This window comes from Antedon mediterranea, chromosome 7 (genome assembly GCF_964355755.1).
Source record: "Antedon mediterranea chromosome 7, ecAntMedi1.1, whole genome shotgun sequence".
Taxonomy (NCBI): Eukaryota; Metazoa; Echinodermata; class Crinoidea; order Comatulida; family Antedonidae; genus Antedon; species Antedon mediterranea.
In genome coordinates, this window is record NC_092676.1 from 22036298 (window position 1) to 22058929 (window position 22632).

Here is a 22632-nt window from a genome sequence, read left to right on the forward strand (position 1 = left end):
ATTTTACCTTTAAAAAGATAAAATAAATAATCAAATGTAACCAAAACTTCGCTATTTGGTAATTTATTGGACTTTTTTCCCCTTAAATTATTGTGATCCAAAATGTTCAGTCAAAGTGAATAACATTAAAATGGCATACTGTATTCGATACATTTTTTTACAAGGAAGAAACAGTATAAATTTACCCAAAACCAGTTGTCTGGCAGAAAGTGTGCTTCCGAATTTAATTTTTCTTTACTTTTAATTACATGTTTCTAATAATTTGTATATATTTTTTGGATCAAGTATAAACAGTTATTTTTAAACATTAGTATTTTCAGAGGAACAACCTTTACTGATCAGTTGTATTTCGTTTTTGTCTTACAGCTTCGGGTGTGCTGTTGATGTTAGTTACACTGGTGAAGTCTGAAGATTGTCTACAGATGCGGGACGAATGTCTTGGTGATTTGGAGTGTGGCTTTGCTCTTGAAGAGACCCCTAAACCAGACGTGTGTGGTGACGCCGGTAAGTTAAAGTAACTCGAGTTAGTAGTGCATTAGCAGATTTAACGACGTTCAATAATTTAATATTATGTTTAAATTGATAGTTATCCAATTCACCTTGAAAACCACAATTATGACCATGAGAAACAAAGACGATTTTCTTTCTTTTTTTAATAATAAAGGGGAAAAAAAATACCTCTACTCATTACAGTTTGATCAGCTGCCTTTGTTTTGACCCTTTCTGTTTTCGTCGTATGTTCTGTTAATGTGTTTAAAAACATTAGTAACTTTACTTATGGCCTTCCCTACACAAGTTTCTCTGGTTTTACCATTTGGTTTTACTTGTTGGGACTTTGCCACTTTCATAACTTAAAGAAATCTATTAGCATTTTTTTTATAGACACTTCTTTCTTTTAAATGTTTTAATCGCATAATTTATTTGTAAATTGAAAGAAATGTTTCTTATCGTTATTCTGATTTTTGAAAGAAATAAATGTTCACTTGATTGATTGATTGATTGATTGCATTCTTACTTCTCTGCATGATGATTGATTCCTGCACTAGAGGCACATCATAATGATGTAACGCAACGTAAGTGAGTTGACCAATCACTGCGATGGATTATTTGAACTGTCGCTTGCCATTGGTCAACACGCTTGCGTTGCGTTTATGTCCTTGCGTTGCGTCCTAGTGGGAACCAAGCTTAACTAATGTCAAATGGTTTACGATGATGACCCTCACTCGACTGGGCTGACAATGTCCCTGTTGTAATCTTTATTTAGGCTCACCATGCCAAATACCAGAATTACAAAAAATGTTTTGTGTTCAAATGTTGGAGATGTTGCGAAGAAACTATCACCTTAACGAATGCACATGTGATCCAGACAGCACTGAATGCCGTCAATTCCAGAATTTAATAACAAGACATCCATGTGAGGTTGGAGGTGAGTTTATCAGTGCCTCTAAAACCTGGAGAATTCCAGCGAAAGGCAAACGTTGACTAGTGCGTATTATTATTTTCGTCTACTTTTTGTGACGTGAACAATTGTGCAACCAATCAAATATCTGGATTGTACGATTGGCGCGAATGTATTCGCCTAGTGCAATATAATTCTCAACTAATAATACCACGTTTGGACCAATTTGTATATTACGATTTCATACAAGTTCCCACGTTTTAATTCTTTTATTTTTAGGAATAAATATTGGTAATCATGTGTCTTTATCAAGTTTTTAATGAAAATTCAAAATGTCATATCGATACTGTATATATCTTATTTGAAGTATATCATAGGAGGTAAATCTAGGGTGCACGTGCTTCACATGTGAACCCTTGTTGCAAAGACCTTAACGTAACTCGTAACTAGCATTCCATGACACAGGCACCACATACACGTGGGATGCTATATTGTTGAAATTGCTTATGTTACTGGACAAATAATGTATATCTCTGGAGATAATCACTGAAAATCGAGTGCAATGTATTCAGTATTATTTTAGTCAATACCGTACAATTCCTATTCAGTGTTCTGATAAAAGCAATTTAGTGCATCATAATCGTTTCTACCAGATATAATTAATGAATAACACGTTTCTTATAAATCCATAGATGGAGCATTTATAAATCCTACGCCTGATGATACACTTATAACTGATGATTACTCAAGTTACTCGTGTAAGTTTTTAGCTGAGCATACAGTTTTTGTCCTCTGACGAGATATAGTGAGACAGTATTTTGGGTTAGGTTAAGTAATATTTAGATATTAGGTGCTATTGCATGAGCATGTTGCCTTCTATAGACACTATACTGCAGTATATGATATATCATTCTTCAAATGTTTGTAAAATTATCGATCCTTAATATGGAGCTTTCAATTCATAGACGAAAAACGATATTAACAGACTGTGACGGGCGTGTACGTGCCATCCGTATTGTTGCTAAATGTATTTAGGTTTTGAGAGACGAACGACGGCTAACCTAGCATAGAGTATGTTCAGTAACCAGACGGAGTCTGAAATTAGTGTCGTAAAGGAAATGATTAACCTGAAAAACTTAACCTAAAAAGATGGCTTCTTACGATGGTGTGCTTAAATTGTGTACAAATACAATTAATTAATTGATAGTACAGTAAATGTTTACCTGTATCTTATTGTTTGAAGGTTTGCATGGCGAAATCAAATGTTGATATATATAGTTTGCGGTATACCACGTGTATTAGTTCTGAAAAGAACTGTTGAGTTTCTCGACGTTTCGATCAATATTCTCTGATCGTCCTCAGGAGTGAGAAATCCTCCAATCAAAGGACAAGGTGCTATATAATAAATAATGAAGGCAATTTGAGCCCTCGAATAAAATAGTACATACAGGAGTACTGGAACAATTTCATAATCCGTGTGTTCCAATTAAATTTAGTTTATCAAACTGCAACTGCATCGTTACTAGTATTTTAAACGTGATTCCGTCTAAAAATAATTTCTTTAATTATTTCAGCTTCTTTATCAGAAGACGAACCCGGAAAGCAAGAAAATACAGATGTTGATATGGATCCAATATCGAAAGTAATAAGTAAGTTAAAATGTACACTCTAGCTTGGCAATTTTAATTGCCATGCCCTTTCAAAAGAGAATGAACTGAAACTGAACCTTATAAACGATTTAAATAGAATTTAACCCTTGTCGTATTGTACTGTAATTGTATTTATATTTACACTTTTCTCCGATTACTAACATCCATATTGATGAATACCATTGTTCTAATTAACCCAGTTATCTCTTAAAGACGGTATGACCTGCATCTTTGCATTGTAAACTATAGACAGAGAGACTTAATCGCGTGTACGACATTTCTTATGTCGTTATAAATTGATTAAGATAAGTAATGCATTTTGAAAGCTTTTTTTGTTGTGAATAACCGTATATTTTGTCTAATTTTGTTGCTGTCTCTAGTATTAGTAACTAAACCCAATGACGTGAAATCTTCAAGTGACTCATTAGCATCAATATCATCGGAGGTATCATACGATTCAGATTTTAGCTGTAAGTAGCATCTTTCATTCAACTACCTTAATTCTGCGGTTGAGTCAGCAGTGCGCAAACGATGTGAAAGGGTATAAAAGCGGATATTTATTAGCCACCGCAAGCGTAACTGAAATGTTGGAAATTCGGATTAGCCAGCAGTGAAGATCAGCTGTTCCGCTTTCTCAGTTAAAATCAGTTTTGTATTAAAAAACTAAAGTACCAGTGGCCCCGCCACCAATCAAACATACAATTAAGTAAATACTATTTCACTTAAGTCAATATACATATTTAAGAATTTCACTTCAGTTTGAACGTTCTTTTTCTAGGCCTCGGAGACTCCGGCAATTCAATTTATAACTTTTTTATTTATTTATTTTTTAATTATAACGATGAGGAAATCTGCCACCTAGCCAATATTCGAACTCGACGAAACCTCCTGCTTGATATGTACTAGACTACTTTCATAGGCGAGTGGTAACGGTAAGCGGAAAACCGCGTAACTTTCCCCACGTAGAATCTGTGTCTATCCTGAGCGGGAACCGCGTAGCTTGTCCCACGTAGAATCTGTGTCTATCATGAGCGGGAACCGCGTAGCTTGTCCCACGTAGAATCTGTGTCTATCATGAGCGGGAACCGCGTAGCTTGTCCCACGTAGAATCTGTGTCTATCATGAGCGGGAACCGCGTAGCTTGTCCCACGTAGAATCTGTGTCTATCCTGAGCGGGAACCGCGTAGCTTGTCCCACGTAGAATCTGTGTCTATCCTGAGCAGGAACCGCGTAGCTTGTTCCACGTAGAATCTGTGTCTATCATGAGCGGGAACCGCGTAGCTTGTCCCACGTAAAATCTGTATCTATCCTGAGCGGGAACCGCCCGTCCGTTCCGCGTTTTGTGTAAACGGTTATAAGAAATAAGATAAATTCTATATTTTTATTACCGTTACCGCTCGTCTGTGTAAATTGGCCTGGAGCTTTCATAGCAATGTTCAAATAAAATTAACATGTCATTGTCTTCTTTGTAACATTTAAGCTGGTTCAAGTTTTGTAAGTTCCGCACTGAACATGGACGATTGTTGGATAGAAATTAACCGATGTCGAAGAGACAGGTCATGTGATAACGCCCTCACCACATTTGAAATGGCTTGTTCATGTGACGTCAAACAGTATTTCGCATGCGTATCAGATGCACCAAAATGTCAAGAGGTAATCGTAACCATTACATATCCTAGAGAATGTAGATACATTATCAACTTACTTTATTTCTTTTTTGGGTAAACACATATGTACCTCAAACCGTACTTTACCGGAGTATGTTCGACAAGTAGATCCTAATCATAATGTACACTAATTTTAAATTAAAATTAAATAAAACCGCTACATACGTTTACACAGTACTGTATTTGTCTAACTTACAATCAATGACGTTAAATGATGCGCAACTGTTGCGTGTTGTTTTAGTTGCATACGAAGCTTTCATTTTACCACGCGCACCTCCAATACGAAAAGTATAAAAATCACTGTACGCATGCTTAGAAAAATATGAGCATGTGTATGACTTATTTACTTGAGAGCTACGCAGAGTAGAAATTATACTGAACCAATTCTGTGGGCTACAATTAACTTGTATTTTTAATATTCCTGACAGGCAAGAGATGGATTAGATGCGTTTAATCTGGTGAATTGCGGCTGCCCGGAGACTATGAAACACAAGAAACGCTGTCAGTTTGTCTACGATAAGTTGTTTAACAATCCCTGTATTGATGGTAAATAAGCAATCACATTATTTGTACTATTATAATAAAAGTATGACACCCTTTGGAAACCAGCAATGGGTCCCTAAAAACACAAAAGAACGCGACGCAAGAAAATCGAGTTGACCAATGAAAAGCACCGTTCGAATAATCCACCCCTCGTTGATTGGTCAAATTTAATTGCATTGCGCTTACGTCATATAGTAGTATCCCAAACGAGAGGGTTCTACTGTATGTCTATTTATCTGTTCTTTTAAATTCTGAAGTTTTTTAATATTTGATTTTTTTGTTATCACTAGTGAGCTGCCGGGAAAAGTACAATGTACTTAACGAATATCATTAATGTATAGATTACACAAATATAACTAATGTAAACAACTATCTTATATGAATAAATCACAATTCTGTCTCGCCTAAAATTAGACTGTCACATAGATGTTATACCCCTGTGAATTTCGCCCCTGGACCAAAATCCTAGATTAAATCTAAATCGCAAACGCCCACTCGTAATGAAAACTGTTACCATAAATTATTTAGAGGATTACCATGGAACAGATTTTATTGTTTATAACAAATGTTGGAGGTGTTTAATGGCGCTTTTTTTCCAAACGGCATATTCGTAATGATTTTCATAATCCTTTCAAACGATAAACGTCTACCCACACAATTAATATAGATATAAGTATATAGATCCTTCTCGAAAGAAGTAATGAAATCACAATAAATCTTGAATATCTATGAATATAAACTTTTTTAGATAAATCAATATACAGGGATTCGTTCTCTTGTTGTGTTATTCAGTGATTATCCCTCTTATAAAGAGTTAAACATAATTATCTACGCAAACAAAGTTATAGCGTAATAAGAACGTATGTCAACTCCCTTTCATTAGATAGTTTGAGCAAATTAACGTATACTTATCCGTGTCTGAACCCTTATAGAGATACGGATAAATTTAATTCCATATTTGCGACCATTTACCGGATTCCCAGTGCTGTATCTGAGCATCAGACCGTTAGAGGGCAGATACTTCCTGTCCGACCCGAAAGTTCATTGTTTGTCTACAAAACATTGGCCTAAGACGACCTAGGTAATGTTTACGAGTTTCGCTTTCTGCGGGTGAAACCAATTATTGCAGGCGACGATTGTACACGGCATAGTCCATGGGAGGTATTTTGTTATCCGACAAACTTTATAATATAGACATTCTATTTTGTTTCTGCTGGCAACACTCTTGTAATTTCTAGTTTAATAGATAGTCTTGTAAACAATTTTCAATTCTTTTACCACACTTTATAACTAGTGTAGCAATTTAATTTTCAACAAATAAATAAAGTTTTAGAAACGTATCGACAATTTGTATCTTGAGCGGTATCGATATCGTACTTTTACACACAGACCTGTGGATAATGGAGGTTGCTCAAACTACCAGTTAAAAAGTGGGGATCTAAGGCCGGACTTCAATAGACATGTTATAGGAATATGCACACTTTTTACCCCAAACCCCTTCATTAATGGTTACCACATCTTTTTATTGCAGGTTGTCAATCTAACAATGTGCAATCAGACACGGCACTTAATGGTATGTTATTGCTGTTCGTAATTTTGGAAAATAGTAGATATTTGTAATTTGGAAATACTTTAATTTACTAATACTTCGAGGTTTTTTAGGTAAATTTATATTGTGAATTGTGAATTCGGAAAAAACGTTGTTTCTTTGCCGACTTATAGCGCATAAAATGGTGTTTTTAGCTTGCTTTTTGAGTGCGACTCCGGTTGCATCAATGTCTTTTTTTTTATTAAAAATCGTATTGGCCTGTATCACGTTATACATTACAGTGAAAAGAGTAATAAATGAAGATATGTAAATAAAATGGTTCAAACGGCCATGATCACATTAAAAATATAACTTGTAAGGCGAAGCCTTTAATGAGTTTAAAACAGTTCAAATGTAAATGGATGTACGCGAAAATGCCTGCAAGTACTTTGACCAATCAATACATTCGGATGATCAGTCTGTAGGTTGTGATTGGTCAAGCTTCATATTCTTATTGTATTCCCAATTGAAGAAAAGAGCCGAATATTGATATGGATCGCCAGTGGTGTACACAAATGTAAAATATTTATTGTTGTTTTACCTCATTCCAGCCAAGATGCTACCGTACCAAGACGCTATAAATAAATGTACAGAATCAGATGACGTTTGTCTTGATAGCTTAGTAGCGTTTTCTAGAGAATGTCACAACTGTTCACAGGCTGAGTGTCAGCAAGCAACGGGCGATTTCATCAGGCATGTAGATCCAATAATATCACACGCCGTACTGTTCAGTGACTGCAAAAGGGCTAAGAATGGTGACGGGTGTGTGGATACCACTTCTGAACGCGAGTGCGGCACGATTGTGTCGCCAGTGCCTAACTGTTTGGAACTTCCTATTCGATGTGGAGAAATTCTTGGATGCCAGTAAGTATAAACATACCGCCATTGGCAGAATCTGATAATTTAGGGATTTGAATTTAGAGAAAAAACCAAAAACTTACTATTTTATATGCTTCTCTTCTTCTTTCAGATCTTTTCATTCTCTTATTTCTCTTAGGAACAATTCCTTTTCTTTTGATAATTATTACTGTAGTCTTCCTCTTTCTGGCAAAAAATATAATAATAAAGCATGAGGTAACTATAAAAAATTAAAATTCAACTTTTGTAAATATCTTTTAGGGTACAATTTCAAAATTTCCAGAACCACTGCGATCCAAACAGATGCAATCAGGATGTTTACAGTTTGTGCCGGACCGCATACGCTGCTCTCTTTGAAACCCCGATTGCTATCAAATGTACGTGCGACCCAAACGCCGTGGACTTTTCAGAATGTCGAGTTTTTCAACGCCGTGTTTCAGAAAATAGTTGTGTTGGTAGGTGAAAAAAAAACAAAAATTAGGAAAATATAAATGAACTTTTCCTAATCTTTACTCGTTATTTTGTGTATTGTATTACATTGTCTACTTTTTCTCTGAAGCTTGTTTCTCACTAGCTACGCAATATAACGCAACCTACGCAACGTAAGAAAATACCCTTTCAACCATGGTGTTTGCCTCCGCCTGCGTGAAATCAAACCTACGATGTTTGCATCACTATTGCGTCGTCGGTTCCCACTTGTATTTATGCAATACAGCACTTTGCGTCGATACGTCGCTGCGTTGAGTTCTAGTGGGAACCAAGCTTTAAGAAACATACTGCCTATTTTACCTTATTTCAATCAACATCCCTTTTATACCACATTACAGAATCGGCATGGTTTTTGTGCTATATTTAACTTTACTACTTACTCCTCTCACGTGTGTAATTTAATAAAAGCATGTCATTCATTCTCATCAGTGACTTCCGGCATTTTCTCAACATGTTTCCTTAATCACATCTAATGTTTATCTATTTTTGTAATTTCAGATAAATCAATTCTTTATTACCAGGATCCGACGTTGGAAGAACGTAGGGACTACGAAAGTACGTATTTACCCGTGTGAATATTGGAAAAACTATTTTTAAAATTTGATATTCCATTTTCCAGCAGTCAAATATTCGTAATTCAAAAAATAATATCATTTTTATCTATTTGATCATATCTTGTATTGAATCAGGAATGTGCTTGGTTATAATAATACTAATATAATATCATCCATATGAAAAGTAAATTAGTAAAAATGCGAAGTAAATTTGACAAAAAAAATAGTGTTCAATGAAATTTAGATTGCGTCCTCTATATTCGTTTCCGAACACGAAATAGATTTTACTTTTATTTCTAACGAAAACAATAACTAACGTATTTATACGTATTTTTGTTTTCGTTATCGTATTTGTAATGTTGCAAAACCTCTCGTTTTTGTTTTGGTCGTAGTATGTACGATAAGGCTTGGAAGTGAACCCAAGGCCCTACGTGTCAAGATTGGTACTTTTATTCGGGTAAGCTTTATTATCAATATGCTATACTTTAAAAATCTCTTTCTATGTCCAAACACATCTTTACTATACGATTAATGTAGTATATTATGTGCAACCATTTACCATAAACTTCTTTGATAATGGTCACTACAGGTTCCAAATTCTGAGGGTGAATCTTCAATTTGCCAGTGTAGAGCTGACAGAAAACTCGGCTACTGCCATGCTATCCCTGCTGGCCAGAATTTGTCTTGTAAAGAAACGCCAAGCACAGTTTACAATGGTTTGTATTGTCGCATAATTACTGTTATTTTAAAGTAAAGAACCCTGTCTAAAGCGTGGTTCCGACTAGCGACGCAACGCAGCGAAGTTTTGACGCAAAGTGCTGTATTGCGTAATCACAAGTGGGAATCGACGACGAAACAGTGCTGCAAACATCGCATGTTTGATTTCATGCAGGCGGGGGAAAACACAATTATCGGAAGGGCATTTGTTTACATTGGTTGTGTAGGTTGCGTTATGTTGCGTCGTTAAGCTTGGTTCCCACTAGAACGTAACGCAGATTAGATTCTTTATTTATTTATTTGTTGTTATTGTTTCTATGTTATAGAGAATGATTCAACACATAGAAATGGAATTTGTGCATGTATTTCTGGTGAATTTATATGCTCAAAACCTGAAAGTGAACTCAGCGACTATCAGTTAAACAGTAAGTAGTATAAAAAGAAACAAATGTTCCAAACACAGTCACAACAACAATCATTTCAAATGAAATGAAACCCATTTTTTCCATTGAAATAACAACAAAGTTGTATCATTCCTATATTAGTTATTTTCATTCAATACGCAAAAGTTTGATTGATATGAAACTAAATAAAAAAAAACTGAGCGAAATACTTGTAAAGTACAGGGCGACAGAGGGCATGGTCATTGAAAATAATGATAGCTCGAGATCTTATAACGTTTTGTGATGTCAGCATTTTATGCATTTTCCTGAAAATCAGTGGGAATGTTCTTTTGCTATACAGGATAAAAGAGAAAAATCAAGACAATTTAGTAAATCAAAGTTACCAAAAAGATTTTACACTTTCAGATGGACAAACATACTTATTCATCGGATATAGTAGCAGTGAATTACAGTATGTTAGTGAGTTTATCGGGGAGCAGGTACCAGATGCCGTGTTTCATAAACAGTTGCAACAACTATTGGATAATGAGACCAAAGTCTCTTCTAAGGTATTTATGCAACTTACAAGTTCCGTATTTAAATTTGACCAGTGTCTACACACATTCCTCATCTCACATGAGAACATATACCCTAACCTAACCCTTAAAGCGTGGTTTTCACTAGCGACGCAACGTAACGCAACGCTACGACGTATTGACGCAAAGTGTTATATTGTGGGAACCGAAGACTCAGTAGTGCTGCAAACATCGCAGGTTTGATTTCACGAAAGCGGGAGCAAACACAATTACTGGAAGGACATTTTCTTACGTTGCGTAGATTCCGTTACGTTGCGTCGCTAGTGCGAACCAAGCTTTACTGGCACCACATATTATACACAGGATATTCCGTATTATGTAATATGCCTATTATGGTAATTTCTTGGTTGGTTCTACTTACATTAAAGACACTGTAAATACATGTACCGTTTTATTTCAATTCAACGGGTAGATCCTACCCGTATAATAGATTCTATTTGTTGGAGATAATGGTCGGGTGACCGTATTCACCAATCGCATTTACGATACTTTACTTAAGATGAAATGTAATAGGCCCATTTCCTCAATTTCACCAAAGAATATTTGAATGATAGAGTACTCTTTAGCGTATGTATATGACTCAACATGTTTAACCACACATTCCGACCTTTGAATCAATTTCATTAGAATACATATTTAGTGTATCAATTCATCATTAATAATATATATGATTTTATTTAGTGTACGTTGGTTCTAATTCCAATAACGACCAGAGGAAACCTACTGTTCAGGTCAGTAGAAGAGGAAAGTGACCCTAACCAGGTACGTCAGCTTTAAACGTGGTGAGGACGATGACGCAAAGATGATTTTAAATTAGATGATGATTTAGTAATAAGATAATTCCCCTGGTAGACCTAACTACTGTATAATGTTTGGTCTCAAGGACGTAAGGACACCTCAAGCAATGTGGCCAGTCATCGGCTAGTGATAAACAAAGCTCGTCCACAAAGTTGTGTTTTTTCAACAACATTTATGGAAATAACTTCTCATAAATATACTATATTCTTTTCAGACATCAGTTACCTGTATAGGGTCTATGATGCACTTGGCTAGTATGATAAACGGCAGGAATATGCCACTGGTCACCAGTCCAGTACTGTCTGTACTGAAAATAGCCAGCGTTGACTACCTTGACACCAACAGTAACAATCCTCAACGACTAAGCCGATCGTCAGGTACTAATCAGCATCTACCTCACTGTCTTTCATGGTTGATAGTGTTAGCCTCGTTAGTATTTCTAGATTGCTTTTAATCAAATAGAAACACCATTCCATTGTAAATATCACTGCTATTTCTATAAGTATTATCAACGATAATAATTTATATATAAGCTTTACCACGCAAAAATGGTAGGTTAAATCTGTTCAAGGAGTCTCAGAATTATCAAATTGTTTAGCAAAAAAAAACATTTTTAATTTCTTTTAAGTTAATATTGTTTTCAAAATACAATAAATAGTCTATGTGTGCACATTTAATTTAAAAGAATAAAAAAACACTGGTTAGATTTAAAAAAACAATACTGAATTGCGCAAATAGATAAATGCCAACCTAGTACTTCTATCATGGCAACAATTAGTGCTGTTAATAGTCCCATTATACAAATTGGTATAATCTGATGTATTTTTCTTATACTTTATTGTTGGGTGTGTGCAGAAAACGTGTATGTCTGTTATAATTGTACATCGTCAGTAACTTATCACCATCAAATATGATTTGTTGTAACATTGTATTTAGTTCATTTCATTCGTTCAAAGCTGGCTGCGGCAGTGGTTAGGACACTTAACTGCTACATACGATAAGAACATCTTCCAGCTGTAAATGTTTACCTCTAATATTGGAAAATACTAGGGCGGATACGCGGCGAGGAATTGGACTTGAACCCCACGACATAAAGCTTGGTTCCCACTTGCGACGACACGTAACGCAACATAAGCAAATTCCCTTCCAATAATTGTGCTTGCCTTCGCCTGCGTGAAATCAAACCTGCGATATTGACAGCACTATTGCGTCGTCGGTTCCCACTATTGGGATTACGCAATACATCACTTTGCGTCAATACGTCACTGCGTTGCGTTCTAGTGGGAACCACGCTTTACCTACAATAAACTGGCTTCTGAACAGGGAAGGTCTAACAGCTATTTTCCTTACGTTCAGAATACGGGACTCATCTTACCTTAATTCATATATGTTTAAATGTAGAATGTTGAAATCAACTATTTATCGCATAAGCATTACCTGTTTAAATAGTGTACAGTATGTATTATTGACCACTAGATAAGTATAATAGTACTACTTACTGCAGTTTATAATATTAGATAATATAAATTATATTGTATTTTAAAATTAATTAAAAAATGAGGTAGCATTATAGATAGTTCTAGATCTAGATTTGTACTATTTTATATATCAGTCGCAACTCGCAGCAAATAGTTTCCGAAATTATATTTTTGTATCAAAAGAATATGTAAATATTGATAATAATGTATAATTAGAATTATGTGTACAGCCAGATTAAAAATAAAGTGTATATATGTTGTGCAGTTTTTGAGGGAACAGGAATCATCGTTTAACAATGTATATATTGATGAAATACAGGAAAATATTTATAGTAACAGTACAGAAGTTTCGTTGTCGGCGGCAAATTACAAAATGCATCAATCGACTACGCAGATATTACGGACTTTTGGATTTGAGTGGGCTTGTACTACGTTCACATGGGTGGTAGTCGACCGGTACTAATTCACGACAATATGATGAAAGTTTCGATTGAAGTTGACATTTATTTTGATACGCGAGTGAACGTATTACGTAAACACCTTTGTAATTTGGTGCGCGTGGGGCTAATCCACTGGGCCGGTGGTACGCGAATATGTAGTCGTACTTACACCGGGCTATTTTGCTTAGCCTAATCCTAAATCCCCTTTTATGAAGGGTGACTGAGTCAGAGAGCGATCATGGTAAAATACAACTAAACAGGTTACTGTCACTTCATGAGCGTGCGCAGAATGAGTTTGAGACTGGTTTTTTTTTATTTTGTATCTATTATGTTGTGTTTATATGTTTTTTATGTAAAAGGGTCCTGCGAAAACAGAAGTGTAAACTTCTCTATGCAGGATCCTTGCCATCATTTATGCTATGAAACTGTATTTATAAACGATGAGTAAATAAATGTGAATTGAATGAATAAATGAATGAATGAGACTCGAAAGGCGCGTAGTAGTGGTCAGGTTAAATGCAACATGTTATCGTATCAATTCGCGGTTATACAATGGCCGTTATAAACACGTTCCTGTTTTTCGGCCCTTCTTTCTTTCTCCAGCCATTAATTAAGCAGCTTTCGATATGCTAGGACCTATTGGAGTTGTTTTTCAATTGTTGCCAATTTGCTGGACCCAATTTGCCGTTTCTAGATACAGATGACAACATTCTGATATACATGCGCATTTTAACCAATTTTGGACAAAATGACGTAATACATATAAATATAATATATAAATATTCATAGGTCGCCCCAAATCGAAACTTTTTTTTTTTTTATTTTCTGTATTTCATAAAACAGTATACATTATTTAACTTGGTTACATTACAAAGTAATACAAAATAATATTATTTTGCAAATCGAAACTTGGCATTGCATGTTCTCATACATCCGCTTTGTGTTCTTATAATTCAGAATAACGTAAAGCATTGAATATTTTATGCTTGCCGTAACGTGGGAACGTATATATGCAAAGATGTCATTATGTATGCACGAATTGTATGTAGACTCCATACTTACTATTTCTTTTTTTTAAATATCACCGAGTATTCATAAATTTTTAAACAAATATCTATTGGTTTCAAATTACGATTATCATATAATTATGCCTACACACATAGCGGTCTTAGATATTATAATTCACAGTTTGTGTTACAATAATGCATGTGGTCCCATTTTCGATGTTGCTATTTAAGTTTGGTTCCCACTTGGTCGCAACGCAATGATCCGCAAGTAATTTGACCAATCACGTCGCTTTTGATTGGCACCTCACCTGCGTTGCGCCTATGACGTTTCGTTGCGTCCAAGTTGAAACCATTAAACTTCAGTGTAGATTATTAGGCATGTTTTGCATTTAGGTATTAAATTCTAAATATCTATCTACTCTATCAAACTAGTCTGACAAAAAAAAGTATGATGTGCCCAAATATGGTAGGGATATGCCCAAACATGGTAGTGATTTGACATCATCATGTCTATATATGGGAACGTCACTTTTTTTACATAAAGTTTGATAGTGTAGACAGAGCTTAAGACATAGTTTGCTCTCTTTACTATTAATTTTTCTTTTATTTTCTTCTTGCTACGTTCTTTCATTTGTGACTGTGGTATGGACATAAATAGACTCTCGAGAAATATGGCTTCGGATTCGTATGAAAGCACTCTTCTCTTCTAGTCTTTAACAATAAAGCTGCTGACCTACCTTTCCTTTAAATAAATTTGTGAAAGAATTTAATTAGTCTGAATGATGTTAATAGCTTAGTTTTTAGAGATTCTAAAGTAAGGTAAGCATGGTTTTGGATTCTCTAAACTGAAGCGTTTCGGTGGCTAATAAACACATAAAACTTTATTTTAGCATGTTAAGTATGATGTACACAATATAAATTTATACGGTACAAATAATATTGTATGAGAAAATGTCAAGATACCACCTAGATTAACTACCTTCTTGTTGGGTAAAATGTTTTGCTAGATCGTTTAAATAATGAAGAAAAAAAAACCCAAAAATGGTTTGTTCTTCTAAATGTATTAATCCGTATATTACGGCAAGATTTTAAATATAATTCAATGTCAGTTTAAAAATATGCTTATGAGTAAAATTTGGATAATCTTTTTCATGAGATGACAATATAGTATTATCTTGTACCGAAAGAAAATATTTAATCATATTATTAATGTAAAGAACTTGATAAAAGAAATACTGAAATGAGACTCATCAATGTATTATAATGAATAAATGTCTTGAAATAAAGTGGTGCACATGCCTCTTAAAACATAAAGCAAACTTGTCTGTCATTTTTTTAAAGGGGGGGGGGGGGTTGTTTGTGAGTTATACTTCGGTTATGCAACACACTAGTAAGTTGACTTTGTTGTACAACTCTATCAAGTACTGATGGTATCTTCCGACCTCTTCGTTTACTTTGTGTTGTGTGAAATAAGGTATAACACTACAATATTCTGTTTGTCCAAATTGTGTAAAAATTGTCCAAAGGGTTCTGAGATTTTATAAGTGTGCATATACTATATTTTGCATTATAACAAATATTTCTTTAAGAATATTTTTATTAAAATGGTTCCATAATGATTCCGAAACGTCGATCTTCTTGTTTTTTGTCATTCAATTTTATTGTAAAGTTATATTTTTATTGTAAATGAATTCCTTTCTACAGTAGTTTCGCGAAGGAACTGTTGACCTCATGACCCTGTACTTCCATCATTGCAAAATTTATGAAACCAACTTACAAGAACCTGTGCTCGATGTATCTGCCTCTTGTTATTGATGTGCCTTCTGGGAAATGGGTTTAATTCATGAAAAGCAATCTAAGATAAACAGATTAATACAATTTATTCATTCATTAGTGTAGTAGTCAACCTTCCCATTTACAGTATACACCCCTTGGTCTGAAAGCAGTTCGTAAATGATAAGTTTTAAAGACTCAAAACCCTATATTATCAATACCAGAAGCATTAAAATAAAATAATTTTATTTCAATATACTGTAACTCAACTATTGTATAATATTGTTTACTTAAAATACTGGGGTCTTTTTTCACAAAAACAATAACTTAAAAAATAAATGTTTGAACAACAATCCCTGCAGAGATTAGGTGAACTCTGTCTCCATGACTATTTAGGTAAATTCTCCAAAGGTTTCTTATTCTTTGTATTCCAATTAAGTTGTCACTGTTCATTTGTTTGCACAGTGCAAAATAGATCTTTTCTTCTGTTATAAAGCTTTCTTTATCCTTGCATACGTCGTCGTTTTTGAAAAAGATCGGCTTCACGCTGGATAGGTTTGGTTTTCCTTCATTCTCTGTTACGTAGGCCTAATTCTCTTTGTTCCAACAACACCTTTTGCTACTTCATCCATTGTATTCGTAGGCCTACTTGATTGATTTAGTATAAATGTTACTCGCCATTACTTTACCTGTTACCTTGTTCAATGTTTGCAAGGACAATCAGGGCTAGGTCTTGTCGCATCAAGACGGTGTTCCAACAGCCAAGATTCGATATAGTGATGCGATTCTGGATTCTGAAAAATTAAGTGATTTAGACCGAGTTAAACTGCACCTTAGTGTAAGTGTATCTAATAAATTTCAGTATATCACCGGGCGGTATAATTAATGTTCTTTGCCTGATTTGTTTATATATTAATATATTAATATATTAATGCACAAGAAAAGACAGAAGATTTAGCAAGGTAAGATTTATCATGTCTATAGTTTCCAGATTGTTGCAACCTACGTATGTGAAACATGGTGATTAACCAAAGAAGAAAGCCTCTATATGTATACCATGGACCGCCATAAGAACCAACAAAAGTGTTTGGCACAAAATAGGCAAAAATTAGAACAGATTGCCAGTTTGAAAAAAAAAGATTATGTTTGGAAAAAATGAGGGAAGAAGACAACGAATCAGATGGATAGAGGGAATATGTGATGCAGCCAAACTCCCAGTAATTAAGCAGGATTGCCAAAATCAAGCGCAAGATCGGCCTGTACACAGGAGAGTGTACTCGGATGAATGGAACGCGACGAAGATAGAACCAAGGAAGCTTCCTTGGTTCTATCTACAAGAGAAGTATATAACATTAACACGTAACTATATAGCGCACATTTCTATGAAACTCATAATAATCAGCGGCGCTTTACATCCTATCATGTAATTGTAGCCTATACTTCGAAATAAAAAGTAATTAATTGTTTTAAACTGATTAAGTTATCTAAAAGTTTAATATTCGGCAAATTGTTCGAAATTCTTGAATACCCTTGCAATTATCGGTTGCTTTCGTAATTTAATTTTTATTCAATTATGAAAATGTGATATATTTACATATAATATTACTAGAGTTTGTCTAGTAACTATTTGTATGAACTTACTCAGATCTTGTGCAATATTATACAAATAAATAAAGTTCATAGGTGAAATGAAGAAAATATTATTATTATTAACTATTGATAAAACACAAATTGTTTGTCATTTTTTAGAAGGTACATTACGTTTATCTCAGATTCTTTTCTCTCTATTCTAGTAGACTTACGACTTATTTGATGTTTCTCTTTTAACCACTGTCTACACTATCAAACTAATAAAAATGGAATGTGCACATAATGGACACGATGACGTCATATCAATACCATAATATGGGACATCACACTTTTTTTGTGAAACTATTTTGATAGTGTAGGCTAGACAGAGCTTTTTTAACTGATGTTCGGGTCTCAAACGCAGAAGACAACCCTAAGTGTTAACCCTCATCACACCTGCCAATTTTAGCGTTTAGACCCTCCAGCTAACTATGTCGTTCGGTCGGTTGGTCAGTAAATCCTAACTTGAGCACGCGGCTACAGCCATGTATATGGCCTTGTTCATACTCGCCTTTCGCCTAGTATTGTAAATATGAGTAAGGTATCACTTATTATTTGTTAATTTTATTATACTAGATGGTACGGTCGCTTCGCTCGCGTACCATCTAGGTCGTGCCCACAGATGGTTCTCGAATACATAATAATTTCAGCTTAAAAAACTGGCGATTTCAAATGTACGTACCGCAGGCTGTACAGGAACGAATAAATAGACACTGTGATTTATGTACTCAACTAAAAAAGGAACAATTTTTAAATATATTCTTTATCCATTTAGTAACGAAATATTAATTGAACTTATTCAACCTTATGTTCCTAAGTGGTCTCTGAGATCTAGATCTGAGTCTCTTCTTGCCCATATATTTCATCCTTCCACTAAGTTTAATGAAAACCACCTCTATTCGGGGAAAATCATAAATTCGATTTAATCGTCAATAAGTATTAATAAGTATTATCTAACTCGACTTAATTAGTAGGCCTAATGGTTTTCAATTGTTTCTTAGAGCCAATTCATACTTAAGGTGGTTCCTACCCTACCCACCAAAGTTGTTCTGCGTTTAGGGCATGTGATGTAGGCTACCGTAGGCCTATCTTCTACTGGTTTTACAACGCTACTAATGCCAGTGAGGGAAGGGTGATGATGTGGGTGGTTTAACTGCAATAATAAAGATTTATACATAATATACGGCGAGTGAAAACGCTAGCTCTTTATCCGTTTAAGAAAAATGTATATTATATCCAACCTCTGCAGCACAGATTGAAAAAAAAATGGATCGAATTTCTGTTATGAGTATACAGTACTTGCCTTTACGACGCCTGAGGGAATAGACACTTGTGGAACAGAGATTGGAATGTTCCATTCATCGCAAATCAATACATTTGTATAAACGTAAATTAAATCTATCAAAATTTTTTTTAAAGAAAATCGGCCTGTCTTTAACATTATGATGCTGTACTCTAGCTGTTCAACCGGTTTTCAGCTATTAAAAACAATTATCGTAGGAGGAGATAGGAAAATTCGAAGCCTCCTCGCATTTTTGTGGCGGGTATTTTTCAAGATGTACATCCATTAGACAGTGTATACCACGATCGGAAAACACCCCTATTTCGCGATTTACCAAATTTTGCCCTTACGTAAATTTATATATAGATAAGAATTAAATGGTACGCTCGCTTCGCTCGCGTACCATCTAGGTCGTGCCCACAGATGGTTATCGAATACACAGTACAGGGTAAAAAATCTGGCGATTTCAAATGCACGTACCACAGGACTATAATACATTGTCGTTTACAGAAACGAATAAGTAGACACAATGATTTATGTAGTCAACCAAAATTAACACCACAAAATGAGTCCAAATTGTTTATTCATTTAAAGAAACCCAATTAGGGTTGAGGGATGGGAAAGAGGATAGGTACAAAGAGGAACAATGTTTAAATATATTCTTTATCCACGTCAGTAACGAAATATTGTTTTCATTTTTTATAGGCCTATAAATAATATACCACTAACGGTGACTAAATATAGTAAAACATTTGCGATTTAATACTTTGTTAAAACTGTCACTGTCATAGTCGATTGAAATAGTAAAGTACATGTAACGATACACCACTACGACGTTTATATTTTTTGTAATTATTAATTAATAAATGCAAACGTTGAGAAGCAACTGTCAGTAATAAAGTTTATTTGTATATTACGTGTTTATAATATCTAACAGTAGAGCCTACCCATAATCACAGTAATAAAGTTTATTTGTATATATTTTTTTACATCTAACAGTATTCACAGTAAGAAATGTTTGTATATATTTTTTTACATCTAACAGTATTCACAGTAAGAAATGTTCGATTCAATTGGCGACCAAAAATGGTTAATAGGTAGGCCTATTTGCAGTACTGTATTGTCAAAGTATTGCAAGTTTATTTTCCAAGGGCTCATAAATTTACCTACTTGTCTTAAACCAAACTGGCAGACTGAGAGATTGGAATGTTCCATTCATCGCGAATCAATACATTTGTAAAAACGTAAATTAAATCTATCAAAATAGTATTTTTAAAAGAAAATCGGCCTGTCTTCAACATTATGATGCTGTACTCGAGCAGTTCAACCGGTTTTCAGCTATTAAAAACAATTATCGTAGGAGGAGATAGGAAAATGCGAAGCGTCCTCGCATTATTGTGTGCGGGTATTTTTCAAGTTGGACATCCATTAGACAGTGTATGCCACGATCGGAAAACACCCCTATTTGGGGCAAATCGTTGAACCTAAATTCGTTTTAATCGTCAATAACTAATTATCTAACTTAATTTAATTAGTAAACAGGGTTACATCAGGTGGTTAAAATCAGTACCGAAAGTACGAACCAACTTTATATACCATCGAGTAAAAATTCTAGAAGTAAGGCGCGATTTACCGAATTTTGCCCTTACGTAAATTTATATATAGATATAGGCCTATAACACTAGCAGCGCTGCATAAGTTACTGTACCAGTCTAGGACGATTAGCCTATTAAAAAGTAAATAAATTTACATCTTTTTATAGATTTTATATCAAAAATGAAACGCAAAGAATTGAAAAATAGTTTAAGTAGGCCTACATTTATAAATAATTATTGTTCTCATTTATAATCAAATTTTATTGTCAATACTTAACTGTCCTTACAATGCATTTAGAACTATTTGGGGACTAGTAGTGGTTTAACATAAAAAACAGCAGAAGTAAATAATACCGAACATTAAACACTACTTCAATTTACAGAGTTGTATTATTCGTAAGAATCGAACAATTTCATATTATTATTATTTACTCTATTTTCCACTGGACATGCTACAAAAGTGAAATAAGAATCTACGTGGATTAACACGTTTTAAAATATTGCTAGACCATACTGAAGAGCACTACACAAACCGTACTGTAATATGAATGAATGGTTACCGTACATTGTAAGTAGGCTACACTTTGAATGTTTACTGAGTAGGAGGCTTAAGTATGGTAATATACGCCATTACAATAGTTGTACAATGAATATGCAATATATTAGATGAATAAATAAAGTTTGAAATGTAAAATCATAATGGCTTGCCTCCATTTGTTTTCTGAGTTTGTTCTACTGTATTATGCGATTAATTAGGGCATCAATATGACATAATAGGGGGTGAGCATGTGTAAATTTATTCAGTTATACTCGTTGATAGTCGATAGTACCAAATAACAACACTAATCAACTATTTTATATTTAGGTGATGTATTCCTATTATCATCGAACGTTTTACATTGTTTTACTTTCTTTGATGTCATTGGTTCCGTCGTTGTTTCTGGTATATAGCTCATCAAAAAGTGTGGAAAATAAAATAGTGATGAAGCCGGCTACACCAACAAAGGCAAGGTACAAGAATGATTCAACTCAATTTAATTCAACTGTATTTACACACCGAGTTCCAGATCATTCAGTTCTCAAAGCTAGTTCTAAAAGTGTTGGAAAACTGGTTCATTTAGGACCTAAAGGTCGAGAATTTGACTTCCGGACAAAAATAGATTTTACGCCTTCGGTAAGAAACGCCTTGCTTTGTATTTAAAATGAGAAATTGATAGCATGTATCTATAGTTACTATAGTACGAAAGCCTAATCCTGCCACATGAGTATAAACATTATACAATCAATATGAAAATAGCTATGTCGAAATTTAGACCTACAATGTTGAAATTTTGACACAGTAATTGGAAACAATCAGATAGAGTTTGAATAACGTTAGAAGAATCGGGTGAACAAGATGTAAAATTAATGGACTTTATTATCGTCTGTGTTGTATTCGTTTGTAGTTTTACAGATTTCTCATCTGAAATAGGGTTCATCATGAATATCCTCACAGACATGTTACAATGACATTGACGATGACCATACTGTAATATATCTGAATCATATATACATTGCTCATATAAAGTTTACGTTTATCATAATGCAAATTCTGTGTAAAACTTCAGTGCAATTCAAAGTAACAACATAATTATCTTGCCTTTAACCTATATTTTCATATCAAATACAATATAGTGTAGCTTATTGTCTTTGTCTACTTTGCATCTATTTTTCATTTTGTTCAGTATAATTATGTCATCATCTAAATTATGCAAGTTTTGAAAAAAATATTAAAACAATTACACTCCTATTGCCAAATAATGTCAATTCCAGAATAAAAAAAAAATCATGTACTAGATCCAATACAAATAACAAAGAAACATTTAAGACTTCCATTAAGGCAAGCCAATAGCCGTAAACACTGAAGCCACTATTTTCTTTTATAACATTATAATTTAAACATAAATAAAACATCAATGTACAATAATTTGACAATAATTCATTTCATTCATTATGCACTTAAAAACGTAAATATATATATATATATATATATATATATTTAAATAAGCAATTAATAATTATCAACTGATTCAACAATGTTTTTTCAGACTTGCGCAACCTCCATTCAGAAAAGGTTCTTGGGGAGTAATTGGGCATCGAGTAAGTTCATGCCAAGTATCACCATGGCGATGCATCAGGGCGCGATGT

The 22632-nt window shown here is 34.3% G+C and overlaps 1 protein-coding gene across 2 annotated transcripts; it reads left to right on the plus strand.

Annotated features, from left to right (window-relative positions):
• Nucleotides 1–1250: 1250 nt before the first annotated feature.
• Nucleotides 1251–15503, plus strand: LOC140054997 (uncharacterized). Of its 2 annotated transcripts, none has more exons than XM_072100141.1 (17): nucleotides 1251–1426; nucleotides 2092–2157; nucleotides 2974–3048; nucleotides 3429–3518; nucleotides 4529–4701; nucleotides 5144–5261; nucleotides 6790–6831; nucleotides 7398–7710; nucleotides 7966–8159; nucleotides 8692–8748; nucleotides 9140–9204; nucleotides 9337–9463; nucleotides 9791–9889; nucleotides 10274–10416; nucleotides 11125–11205; nucleotides 11456–11670; nucleotides 14825–15503. In XM_072100141.1, the coding sequence occupies exons 1-17, from the start codon at nucleotides 1297–1299 to the stop codon at nucleotides 14874–14876; spliced, it is 2040 nt and encodes a 679-aa protein (XP_071956242.1). In that variant the 5' UTR covers nucleotides 1251–1296; the 3' UTR covers nucleotides 14877–15503. The 2 variants fall into 2 exon arrangements, with proteins under 2 accessions (XP_071956242.1, XP_071956243.1); XM_072100142.1 differs by having other exon boundaries at nucleotides 11456–11618.
• Nucleotides 15504–22632: the final 7129 nt, after the last annotated feature.